Source organism: Amborella trichopoda, chromosome 4 (assembly GCF_054954075.1).
Source record: "Amborella trichopoda isolate Santa Cruz 75 chromosome 4, AtrichopodaSantaCruz75HAP2 v2.0, whole genome shotgun sequence".
NCBI classification, from domain to species: Eukaryota; Viridiplantae; Streptophyta; class Magnoliopsida; order Amborellales; family Amborellaceae; genus Amborella; species Amborella trichopoda.
The window spans coordinates 17,097,395-17,111,270 of record NC_142339.1 but is presented as its reverse complement, the minus strand read 5'-3'; the positions used below and the strand labels follow the sequence as shown (position 1 = coordinate 17,111,270).

The 13,876-nt window shown below is 36.3% G+C and overlaps 1 protein-coding gene across 1 annotated transcript in view; it reads left to right on the top strand.

The window, feature by feature from the left end:
* LOC18423316 (LMBR1-like membrane protein) overlaps positions 1 to 13,876 on the top strand; it is a 73,058-nt gene that overhangs the window by 13,212 nt on the left and 45,970 nt on the right. The window contains exons 3-6 of the mRNA XM_006827918.4: positions 3,358 to 3,516; positions 5,733 to 5,946; positions 12,733 to 12,819; positions 12,936 to 13,075. Of these exons, the coding sequence (XP_006827981.2) occupies positions 3,358 to 3,516; positions 5,733 to 5,946; positions 12,733 to 12,819; positions 12,936 to 13,075 (600 nt within the window). The remainder of the gene's footprint in view (positions 1 to 3,357; positions 3,517 to 5,732; positions 5,947 to 12,732; positions 12,820 to 12,935; positions 13,076 to 13,876) is intronic.

Sequence of the window (13,876 nt, the reverse complement as noted above, 5' to 3'; positions counted from 1 at the left end):
TTGATGGTATGGTCTTCTGCCCCCTCTGGTACCTTTTCGGTGGCCTCTTTTTGCAAAAAACTTATCCAACCCCCACCTTCCCTCTTAACCCATCCTCTGTCCTATCCAAGGTCTGGTCTACAATAGCCCCCCCTAAAGTACAGACTTCGATTGGATAGCGTGCTCCGAAAGGGCACTCACTGTAGTCCAGCTTCAAAAGAAAGGGGTTCCTATCCCCAGTAGATGTGTCATGTGTTTGATTGAGGAGGAATCGAATCCTCACCTCTTCATTCACTGTAACCTAGCTCACAACCTTTGGGGTAAAATATTGCAGCTGTTTGACTTTCAATGGGTTACACCCGTGACGGTCAAGGACCTTATATCCTCGGACCACGCATCACATTGGCCAAAGGCTGCATAAACGTTATGGAAGGCTGCCGTGGCAGTCACCATATGGGTGATCTGGGCAGAAAGAAACTCTAGGATTTTCCAAGGCCTTTATACCCAAGGCTTAGCACTTTTTCACAAGGTTATAACCTTAGTAACATTCTAGGCTTCCAACCACATGATCTTTTCGAGTATCTCTGCGAACACTTTCTTTTGTCATTGGGAAAACATATTGTACCACCAGCCACGAAAGGTGCAAAGAACAAACAACTGGCTGCCTCCTCCAGAAGGTATCATCAAGCTTAACTTTGATGGGTGTTCTCTGGGGAACCCCGGCCTTGTGGGTGGTGTCTTGAGAGACCATTTTCAATATTCTGTTCACCTACTCCGAGCACCTGGGCCATGAAGACTCTCAGTACGTCGAAGCCACAGCCTTGCTGTTGGGCCTTAAAAGTTTCAATCAGTCTTGGGGACGACACCTTCTAGTGGAGGGAGACGCACGTAACATTATGTCATGGGCAACCGGGAGGTCAACACTCCATGGTACCTTGCTTCGATTTTTTATGAGATTGCTTACATTTGCAGGGATATGGTCATCTTCTAGAAGCATATCTCGAGGACGTCAAACGAGTTCGCTGATCTCCTGGCGAAGGACGGGGTTAGGGCCCAAGTACAAGACCAAACCCGGTCCATCTCCTTTTTTGCTCTGGACCACAGAGGGTACACATAGTAGACAATCTCTTTGTAATCGGGCGTACTTATAAGCCCAATATTTTGTAACCTCATTGTAAATCTATTGTAATCGGGCATATCTATAAGCCCATTTTTTTGTATAGGGTCTGATGACCGATTTTTTACTGGGAGACCCGTCTAGTATTTGGATAAACCCACAACTGTACTCCAACTATATTTAGCAATACAAAAGTCAACCTTTCTCAAAAAAAAAAAAGAATTTTCTTAGTCGCTTTGTGGTTTCCTACTTGCCAATTGAGGCATGCTTTGCGGTTCTTTTGACCAAAGGCTTCTGCCTTCTTGAAACTGTAGGTGCTCCTTGTGCTGCTGCACTTGCCGATAGCCTCTATTGATAGTTAATTATACTGATTGAGGGTGACTAGACTGACTGCTAACCAAGGTTTCAAAACACTTCTCGGCTTCGGGACTTGGCATTTTCCAGAGCCGAGTAACTTGGGCAAGTTCAAGTGAACTTGCTCACTTGCTCGAGTTTCCATGTAGCCTACAAAGGCTCTGAGTAAAACAAATAAGATAAAAAAAAAAGAGAGGGAAAAATCCAAAATATCTGAAAATACATTTAATTTTTTTTTTAAAAACTTAATCAAGAACACAAATAGGAATTTGGATAAGAAATGGAGGAATCTAAGCATTGGCAGATTGAGGTAGATTTTAACAAAAGAACTGCATTTTTCCTCAAATCCAAGGGTTTTTGGCCCAAATCTCTTAAATTCTAGGCTTTGATCCAACTCAAATAGTATCTTGTAGAGGTTTAATCACATTCAACTAGAACCAAATTTCAACGGAATTGCTTAAAAATGAGGCTGAAATCAAAGCATTGGCAGATTGGGGTAGGAGTAAACTTCATTTTTCCCCAAAAAGAGAATTTTTGGGTTAAATTTCGCAATTTCTAGGCTTTAAGCCAACCAATTAGCATGGGATCTTGTCAAGGGTTGAAGCATGTTTAACTAGAACCAAATTTCAAAGGAATTTGGATAAAAAAAATGAGGGAGTACTGTACAGGTTCCCATGTACCCGAGTAGGTACATGGGTACTTGCCTCAGCTACTAGCTAAGCTCGAGTAAATCGGTCCAGAATTCCAATACTGATGCTAAATGCACATTGATAGTTAATCATTACTAGTCAGTGGAGTACTAAACATTGCAAGGATTTTTGCTATCACTTATTGTAACTTGACTATGGTATTTATATCTCAATCCTGCTTTAATAGTTGCAAGAATTTTCAACTACGTACATCTATACACACAACACCTATACCAGTCAATGGAACATGCATTGCATGGAAATAGGTTAAAAGAGAAAAAAAATAAAAATAAAGGAGTGTGCAAGTTGTGAACATAATGTAGAAGGAACAAAAAAAACAGCAGCATGCAAAAGGACTAATGATTACAATATTGGATGTTGGAACAGATTCTAAAAGTTTGACATTATTTGCATTCTTATTAGTTTATCGAAATCTAGGTAATATTTCATGTCAGAGACATTTTCGCTAGACTAAATCTTGGGACTATCTCAGGTTATTATTTATAAAGGAGTTTTGAGAAATGTGGTTCTATACTCAGAGACAAGACTAGTGGTGAGCTGAAGACGATCTAGATGAAGATTGAGAATAGAGTTTGCAGGAAAAGTGGGGCTGAGAGAAGGCACTAGAGATATCAAAGAGTATTTAATTTTTTAAATAAATAGGATAGGATTTTGGTTTTGCCTTTCCTGCGACACTTCCAACTGAATATTATGCCTGTTCTTCTTAAAAAAAAGAATGATTATTGATGGTGTATGTATTTATGTGTGTGTGCAAGTTCCTACATGCAAATGTGCAGTAGCACACACATTGACATTTATATATTGATATGCAGAATGATTAATGCTTTCTTTGTGTAAGCTCTCTTGTTTCATATTTCTAGTGTGTAATTTTCTTTTGTTTTGAAATTTCTCTTTGGGCTTTCTGTCCTTTCATTATACTCTGTGTAACTTGGGTGCTGGGAAATTTGGAATGCAAAGCCCTTAACTCAGTACCAGACTACCGATTGAATTGCAGGAGGCAGACTGAATGCCTAGCATAGATACCTCCTGTACATAATAGGCTAATTTATCGAACTAGTTCTTTTGTGACATGCGTTATTTTATATTGCTTTCTGGATTCATCTTGACTATATGAAGTTGTGGAATTGTATCTCCACTTCTGTTATTTGCACACTCTCATTTTGTCCTCTCCTCATTTACTCTTATTTATCTAAGCAGGGCTGTGGTGCCTACTATTCAGGGCTATGAAGATGCAGGGGACTTCACACTTAAAGAAAAACTAAGGACTAGTATACATGGGAATTTAGTTTTCTATCTTAGTGTCGGATTTATTGGCCTCTTTGGGCTAATTCTCCTAATAATCATGCACAAAAATTGGTTAGTACCTAATTTCACCACCAAAAATAAAAGTTAGTATCTGCTGTAGTTTCTTTTCAGTGGATTATATATATATTTTTTTCATGGTTCAGTTTGCGCTTTGATGTTAGTTTGCAAGCTTTGGTTTCTTCCATTTTGTTGAGAGATATTACTTCGCAGTTTGGTTCACTGACTATTCCTGATCTTGTCATATTCTCTAAAGGCTCTAGAAATACTGTTTTTACTCAAATCTGCACTCAGTTAATAACTGGTGTTATATCATTTTGCTGAACTAGTATAATATGCTTCAATCTGGGCTCAAAGAGAATGATTCCATACAATTAGGGATTAGATAATATCCTACCAATATATCTGACTTTATTCTCTTTTATCTTTTTATTAATTTGTTAGACTTTATCCTTTTTACAAGGACTGAAATTCTATTGGATATCCCATACACACAGACAGACACCCACACATACACTTATGCATGCATATCCTCGGGCACCCTACCCTGAACATGTTCAAAGGTAGTGTCCCATTGCACCTGCTCATTCTTTATAGTACTAAGGACTACTGTACTGACAACGCAATTATTGTTTCATAATTTATACACATTATTTTACTGAGAACAAGCCCACATTTAACCTATGTCATTCCAACATGTTATAGACTTAATAACTTACATTTTGTATGTAAAATGTATACAACACAAGATTCCTTGTAAGTTATACGTATTGTTGAAGTCTTATGTAGTACATATTTTGTGGTATATTTCTTTCATACATATTTTCTGATACGTAGGACAAAATGTTATTGACTATTCAAACAAGCACAGAGCCAAATTCTGTAAGCATGTTTTGGAACAAATATAACAAAATGCTACAAAAGATATACTATTGTATAGATAATACTATGTCTTCATAGCCTTTTCCCAACTATTTGGGGTCGGTTATACATAATACCATGTGAATAATTTTTATTTTTTTGAAGTACTGTGTGAATAACTTAAATTGGGAAATACCACTCTGACTACAGAAAAATATTTATCGAAATGTAAAACAGATTTATTATTAGAGAAAGAGAGGGGTGATTGCTCTGCTTGGTATGATGCTGAAAGAAACATTATGGGAGGGAGGGAGCGATATTAGAGAAATAGAGGGTTGATTGCTCTGCTTGCTATAATTCTGAAATAAACATTTACCTGAGGGAGGGAAGGAGGGATATTTATGTTGTATGTCCATCCCTATGCACTGTAAATATGTATTTTTGGAAACGTCTGGATGACACTTTGGACTTCTCCATGTCCTTCCCTCTTCCCTTGAACTTTTGTCTGAATGTTTATCTTAGGGATCATGCTGGGGAAGTTGTTGACGCTTGTAGTTCTTATTCTCTGGGATTAGTTCTAATTCTAAAATTGCAACGTCTCTCTCTCTCTGCCTTTATTAAGTGAGAGCAGTGTTGTCAGATAGGTTTCAGAGCCCGTTTCATTTGTCTACAGAGGAGTATTTCACTGTTTCAGCAATTCAAGAAATGTCTTTGAAAATTTGTGACAAAAAACAAAAGGAATAATAAGAAAGAAACAGAAGGATACATAAAAAGTAGTTATTGTGGCCAAAGAGGCTGAAGCTCACTGAAGTGGGCTAAACAGGATCTGGTTCGGTCTAACCACTGGTTTACTTCATTTTGAGGCCAAAGCCGAAGGCTAGGCCTCTTTTGCCCATACGAAGCAAAATGGTAATATTGTGTAAAGGTGGGGCCACTTTTTAGTTAATGGAATTGGGTAGTAGTAGATTGAGGTCCATAAAGTTTTCTTTTGTGTTTTATCTTAAATTCCTCTTTGATCTCACATGATCTGCTTTTGTCCATGGGTCAGTGGTTAATGTTCTGGTTCGTCCTGTTGCTAGCATTCTATTTAGAGTACCCAAATCTGTTTTGGGTCGATTTCTTCCATTTATTGTCACATATATCTACTAGTATATTGATGAGATTCAAGGCTACTATTTCACGTTATCGGATGTGCAACTATGTTTATGTTATGCTTTAGCCAAAATTGTTGTCGATGCAAATTGAAAATACCACTATATCCTTTTCTTCTTGGTGCACATGTTCATAAGTCAAGCATGGCAAAGTTTTCCTCTCCAGGGTTTTATGAGTTTTTAGTTTCCAATATAAGTAACTAGGATTACCTCTGTCATAGCTTTGTGTTTATTAATTAATGGATTTATTACTGTCAGGAGTGGTGGTGTTGTTGGCTTGGCCATGGCATGCTCGAATACTTTTGGTCTTGTCACAGGCGCTTTTTTACTTGGCTTTGGTTTGAGCGAAATCCCAAAAAGCATTTGGAAGAATGCAGATTGGAGCAATCGGCAAAAAGTTCTCTCGCACCGGGTTGCTAAAATGGCAGTAAAACTTGATGATGCTCATCAAGAATTGTCTAACGCAATTGTTGTAAGTTGCAATTTATTCAAGGCGATAAGGTGTTACTGAATCTATTATTGGACTATTTATAAGTTTTTTTGTCTACTTAGTTTGGTTGATGCCATTAATGCCCTTTATGCATGCTGTGGTTCATCATCTAAGTTATTCTGAGACAATTTATGTCAACAAATGTGGTTTAATGATTTATAAAGTCATTTTCATCAATTTATTGATTTTTAGTATGCCAAAGAGGTCAAGTGGATAATCCAAGAACAAAGTGTCTGGACCTGAAAATAAAGTCTAGATTGAGCTCACAACTATCCAGTTGTATATAGCTACAACATGACTTTCCCATGCAAACCTTCCGACTTGATCCAGGGATGAAATGTTGAATCTCTCTGTTTCTGTTGGAGCCTTTTTCTCTTCTTCCTTGGGTAGTTTAACTGGCTTTGGGGGTGAAATGTTGAATCTCTCTGTTTCTGTCGGAGCCTTTTTCTTTTCTTCCTTGGGTAGTTCAACTGGCTTTGAACCCATAACCTCATGGTTTCAAGAACAGGTGCCTTCCAATTCAGTTATGGGAATGAACATCTCTCTAGCTCATATATATCTATCTAGAAAAGGCAATATGCCTTGTCTAATAATCAGGAAGTTTCATTTTAGATTAAGGGCCTCTCAAGTATCGAGGGCTTTACATCTCTCTAGCTCGTATATATCTGTCTAGGAAAGGCAATATGCCTTGTCTAATAATCAGGACATTTCATTGGTAGATTAAGGGCGTGGGCTTTCCTTCAATAATAAATTTGCTAGGTTTTCACTCCATTTTTCTCATTGACTGGACCAGTGCTTGTTGTGGTGATATTCTGGAAAATGAAGGGGTTCGTTTGTTCTTGGTCTTTTTGTGGATATGAACTATTTTGAAGGTACAAATCTGGTTGGCAAAAATAAGTTTGTGCATTTGGTGGAAAAGACAAAAGAAAGTCAAACGATTCCAGTTCAATCAATGCCTGGGTTGTTATGCTTTTCGTTTCCACCTTTGATGTCTACTGATCTTTTGAGGTAGAACCTTACCTGGATGCCACATCTCTTGATGGATTTTCTTTCACCAATGGAACCTTTTTGTTTTGGTATCACACATTCCACAGGGGAAAACCCATGTAGGTTCATCTCACAGTGAACCATACTTCGTCTTTGGAAGAACGTTATCCTTTTAAGTATCATGTGATGGTTTTGCATCTTCTTTTCTCCTCGTGATTAACCCTTATGTTCTAGCCTGATTAAATGCTACTCCCCCCCCCCCCCCGCCCCCCACATATCTTTTAAAATACTTATATCCTAAACCAACTCGTTTATAGACAATAATACCCAATTACTTTTGTCTTTTTATTGTGTGGAGTCTTACAATTGAATAATAGTGATAAATACAAATTCCATATTCTGAATGACTCCCATATTAGTCAACAGGTCAGCTTCATTTTGGCTCCATGTGTAAATGGTGGAATTTAACATTTATAGACTTGAAAATTTCTCATATCTTGTCCATGAGATGTCCAAGGTTATAAAGAATTACAACCAAGGGAATGATTCGAATATGTTGTATGAGGCTGGTTGCGTTGCGCTGTACCTAGGTAACATTTAGGGTATCTATATATAAGATGGGATGTGCTCAATTAAGGTGGGTTATGGATGGGATGTTGTTATTAGGTTTTAAATTGAGTTAGGATTGGGAGTATTGACCAGTTATTGAAAAATCATCAATCTGGACTTGGAATTACTGATCTGGATTAGCAATCACCTAAGAGCTTGCTAGTTCTTGGTCTGAATTGGCGGTTTGTTTGTACATATAATTTATATCACAAAGCTCAAATAGCTTGATTGGCTAAAGCTTGCAGACCTCATCCAGTTCGGAGGTTCAAACCCTCCTGAGTGCACTCCTTGTATATGTATATGCATATGCATGTGTGTGTGTGTATACATATGTATGTGTGTGTGTGTGTGTGTATATATATATATATATATATATATATATATATATATATATATATATATATATATATATATATATTACATACTTACATATAGGGCAGTGATTTCATGCAACGGTTGTATAGTATTATGATGTAACAACATTCAAAAACCATTTTTGGGTCACTTGTTTGATCCAATTTTTAAAATATACTCTTTTCATTCTAATGAACAATCACAAAAAAGAAAAAATGGAAAACGCCTAGAAAGTATTTTTGTAGCCCAATTAGCATAGGCCGTCCATTTTAGTGAGATGTTTAGATCTAGGTCTTAGAATGATCTTTTTTCTTTCCAAATTTTTTAGATAATTTTATTATCATTAGATTAACGATATTAAAAAAGAAAAAAATGATTTTGAATTCATGAAGGCCTAGATCTTGAAATTCATCAAATGGAAGGTCTCGATTTCATTGTTGGAGGGGACTCATTTTGACCATATATAGGGTTCAATTTAGTTTGTTTTTTTTTTTGAGATTGATTATTGAGATGAAGAGATTGTGTGCGCAAAATTTTGGGTCATACAAATACCACAAACATGGTTTTCTAGAAGTGTGGTTGCATTATTCTATGATACAACCGTTGCATGAAATCACTGCCCATATATATATATATATATATGTACGCATGTGTGTGAGTGCGTGCGTGCGTGTGTGTCTATACATATACATATACATATACATAGATAAGTATATATACAATATATAGTATACAGTTTTGAATGTTAAAAAGAAGAGAGGGTTTGAACCTCTAGCAACCACAAGGTCTTGTGTGTGTGTGTGTGTGTGTCTATACATATACTTATACATATACATATACATGTGCACATACAAATACATATACAAGTATATCTAACATATTATATATTATGCAGTTTTGAAGAGGGTTTGAACCTCTAACAACCACAAGGTCTAGCCAACTAAAGTATTCAAGTTCTCTGATATGTTTTATATACTATATACTTTATATCCTTTTTTTTCCCCGAATCACCAATTCCAATCGGGATTGTTTGGTGGACGATCTGCCATACACTGTGTTTTTGAAAACGCTGGAATAGATGGATTGTGGGTGGTGAGGCAGGAATATAAGGTCATGGAGGTTAAAGATGATCAGCTTGGTCAAGGGCTTTAGGTTTAAGGTTCAGGTGGTGGTCGGCTAGGGTTGAGATGGAGGAATTGATGGTTTTGGTAGGCTAGTATTTTGTGAAGATGGATGTGGGGCGTGGATGCAAGAGGGAGGGGATCAAGAGAAAGATTGAACCAGAAATATGTATGGAACGAACAACATACACAATTTGATGAGACTTGGGTTTATTTTATAATCAACACTAAAACAAAACTAGGGTTTCATGGCATGAACACCTCAATGATGAAGTCTTACATTGAAAGCCAACTTCAATTCTCAGAATGAAGCAAGCTTGATGTATAAGTCTTCTCAAAGAATGTCATTTCATGGGCAAGAAGGAAACAAACCCGCCTTGAAGGCTTTCATGCATTTTCAAGAGATTCTTTCAATATTTAGTGGCATTTGGGCTACTCTCCATTGTTCATGGAGGGAAGAAATGTAATTGCTCAGCTGTAATGGCTCATTAAGGGGTCCATGAAGCCTCTTTCGAAGCCACATTTTGTAACTATGTAGGTGTCCAGTAGTTGTCGACAAGTTTTGTGAATATATACTTGTAACAATCATTTACGGTAATGAAATTTTGCTAATGATAAAAAAAAAAAAATTGTTTAGCCATAGAGCTGCTAGTACATGCGTTAGAGTTCTTTTCATCTTTGGGCGTTTGATCCTTGCTTGGATTGTATTTCAAGTGACTCTAGATTTGCTTAAGAAACTTTCAATACTTAATGATAGAGGGAAAATTATGCCTATTTTTAATTTCTATTCCATTTTAAAGGATGTATATTTTGATTTTAGTTTTAGGGTTTAATTTTAGGGTTTTTTAGTTTCTAAGAACTCTACGGACTTTTTAGATATTTTAATTGAAGTTAGGTAATTTAGTTTTAAGTTATACTTAAGTTATGACTTTTTGGTCAAAAGTAGTTGTATGGACAAATATTATCCAAAACAATAATTTTTCAATATAAATAAGGGTATGGATGGGCTGGAGAGTCATTTATGTGTTTCTCTTTAAGAAGAAAAAGACTTTGTTTTGTAAAAAAAGCCTAAAGCTTGAGTCCTAGGTGGGAGAATGCCTTAGGGTTTCTCCAAAATTGCTTGTGTTTGATATATTCCTATTTATTTTTATTATTCCTTCAATTTCTCTTGCATCAAGTAGTGTTAGAGCCTGCGATCTACACGAAGTTACTGTAGCAAGTACAAAAGTTATTGTAGCTGTACCAAGTACAGAAGTTACTGTAGTAAGTACGGAGTTACTGTAGAACCACGCTTTTTGGTGCCCTAGGTTGACAACAAAGAGGGGAAGTCATATTGGGGTTTAGGGTGTGTTGATTTTGGCCAAAGTTTTACCAAAACAACCTAGATTTTGCTAATTTCAGCAGTTTTTTGTTGATTATTTACCTAGGGTTTGTGATTCGCAAACCCATGGCAGCGAAAAGGGGCCATAGTAAGGGGATTTTCGTAGATCTACTCCATGATCCTATAGATGACGTAATTGAGGAACTTGAAAATACAGCAGCTGGCGTAGCAGTTCTACCTCAATAATGAGCAAGATGGTGATCTTTCAGCCCAAGAGGATCTCGAGTACAAGCCTTTTCACTTTCACACTCCGCATGTGAAAGTGACAAAAGACCTAGATGTGAGGAACATCACTTTAGGGTTTCGATTTGAAAGATGATATTTTTTATTTCGACATAGATTTCATGGAAAGTCAACAAATTGTTGATAGGAATTCACCACCAATCTTCGACATATACTCTGATGAAGGACAATATTTCTTAGGAGATCCGATCTATGATATGGATCGAGATGATGGTGACGGTGTTTTTGAAGAGAGGGAAGAATATGGAGAGAAAGCAGCAGGAGGATTGATCAAAATCATGCCCTTTGAATATCTTATCAATATTGAAGAGGTGGAGCGTTCAACAAATTTAGGGCATTGGAATCAGAGTAGCGCAGTGAAAATGTGGCCGTCTCAACCGCAAATTATGGCCCTGATGTTAGAAAGTGATCAAATAGATGTTGAGAAAACCTCTAAAGGCCAGAAAATTGAGTTAGGAGTATCTTACATGATTTTCAATGGGCGTTCACGAATAATTGAATTTGATAAATTTGCATGGATTCCTCAATATGCATATCAAGACCCATTTCTTGAGGAATTTTTTGAGCTGACAAAGAAAAAGAAGGTTAAAGAATGTGGTTTTGATGTTGAATTCATCTTAGAACACTTCAAAACTTGAGAATGGGTTTTCTGCAACAAGGGGAGAATGATGGAGGGAAAACTTATACTTTTTTTTAATTTCTATTTTATTTTAAAGGATGTATATTTTGATTTTAGTTTTAGGGTTTAATTTTAGGGTTTTTTAGTTTTTAAGAATTCTAGGGATTTTTTAGATATTTTAATTAAAGTGAGGTAGTTTAGTTTCAAGTTATACTTAAGTTTGGACCTTTTTATCAAAAGTTAGTTGTATGGACAAATATTGTCCAAAACAATAATTTTTCAATATAAATAAGGGCATGGATGGGCTGGAGAGTCATTTACGTATTCCTCTTTAAGAAAGAAAGACTTTATCTTGTAAAAGAAGCTTAAAGCTTGAGTCCTAGGTGGGAGAATGCCCTGAGGTTTCTCCAAAATTGCTTGTGTTTGGCTTTTTTTGGTAATTTTATTGTTCCCTCAATTTCTCGTACATCACTTAAGGAGTACATAAACTTCATAGTCCTAATGTAAAAATGAAGCACCAAAGAATTCCCTAATAACGCCATTTGATCATTTATAAGGATGTCCAAAGTGATGATACTACCTCCACAATGCAAATAAGTGGGTGATTAATGAAATTGTTCAAGGAAGTGGATTTATGAAATTGCTCATGGATGTGGACTAAATGGTGAAAGCCCACATAAAACATGATGAATTGAAGAATGTTCATTCTTCAAGTGGGTTCTTGATTTTTTGTGAGCACTGGATTAAGTGGGTGAACCTGGTCTCTAGTATTTCTCTATTTTTGTCCAGTTGTGGGACTTGAGGCCCATGGGCAAGAATGAATAATGCCTGAAGTTTTTGGAGTTACAACAGACAATAATATACTCCCTTGTTAACTAAACAAGCTAGGATGTTTCATTAAAGAGTTTCATTTTCTTATCTCCCTAATGCTGAAGGCTTGTTTCTATTGAAATATTTAGATTGTTTTTGAGTTTTGTTGAATTTGCTGAGACCAACTTGAAACTCAAAGTTTGCCTTTTCAGTCAGGGCTGTTCACCTGCACTAAAAGGTTCTAGGAACCATATTCATTTTGCTTTTCTTTCAACTCCAACAGAACACAGCTGATAAGTGTTGGGCTGCCGATTGCGATCGTAACTTTTTAATATGTGCTTCAAAGTTAACACTTTCAAAAACAAAATAAAAAAAAGAAAAAGAAAAAGAAAAAACAAACTCTTTAACATGTGCTTTCCACTCCATATCCCCCTTCTTTGGTTAGTGAATTGTTCATGGGATGCAAAGCCTAAAACTGCAAATTACTGTGCATGTCTTCTTAGTAAGTTCTTGAGTTATAAAATATCTTTTATCCTGCAGTTTCTGATTTTACGTAGGAAACAGTCTGGATTGACTCTTTTTCCTCTTGCTTAAAACCTACCATTAGTTTTTAGTTCCCAGAACTAATTTCGTTTGTTTCTTAGATTGCACAAGCAACATCTAATCAGATGTCCAAGCGTGATCCTCTGCGGCCCTACATGGATGTTATTGACAACATGTTGGTTGAGATGGTAATTTTATGCCTTGGGCATGAAGTTGTCTAAATCCATGTTCTGCAATCTGATAAGTATCTAATGTTATTGGTTGTATTCTTGATTTCCTTAAACTGTGATGTCATTCGTTTCAGTTTAGACAAGATCCAGGCTTTAAGCCGTCGGGAGGAAGATTAGGAGAGAATGATATGGACTATGATGCAGATGAGAAATCAATGGCTACCCTTAGACGGCAACTAAGGATAGCTCGTGAAGAATATTATAGATACAGAAGGTGTGCAAATCTATTTTAGTAAATATTTTCAACTATATTGAACCTGATTTGCAGCCTTGAGGTTATTGGTTCAAACCCGCTTTACATAAGAAAAGGAATCTACTTCAGTAAAGCTATTAAACTTGTTGAGTTTTTGCAAAAAATCAATAAACAAGTTAGTCAACATGTTGTTTGTCTTACTGTGTTACTTCTTTCAATCTTAGGAAATTTTGTGATATCTAGCCTGTTTGTATTTTTTTTTTATTTTCTCCATCTCAGAAGTATTAAAAAGATGTTGGACTTGGTTTTTGCTTGCGTAATTATCATCAAACATGTTTCTAGAAGTTTCAATGACCATTGCTCACCTGACAGTCATTGTGATATGAACAAATCTAAGATTTCCAAGATGAGCTTTGTCCTATCTTAGGTTTTGTTGGTGCTGTAAGATCTTCTCACTACCTTCTATGAAATGTTAGCCTAGCTGTTACAACATATTTTTTTCCTCCTGGTTTAGTACTATATGTGGCTTTGCTAATATGACCGTTCAATTTTCCTTAGTTTGTAATGTAGACTCTCAGATAAAAAATAATATTCTAGCGTATAGATTTACCAATTCAAAAATCAATATTGTGGCCTATACATTAATAGAGCATCATAAACACACAACACTGGGCAATAACCTTGTACAATAATGGGCAAAGGGAAGTTCCATAATATGAAAAGCCTAGGCTCCCCTCCCGTTTCTTTCATCATGTGATCCCCAATTTACATAAATGATTGGCACGCCTTTCATTTCTAGGTACTCTCTACTCTGCGTATTCA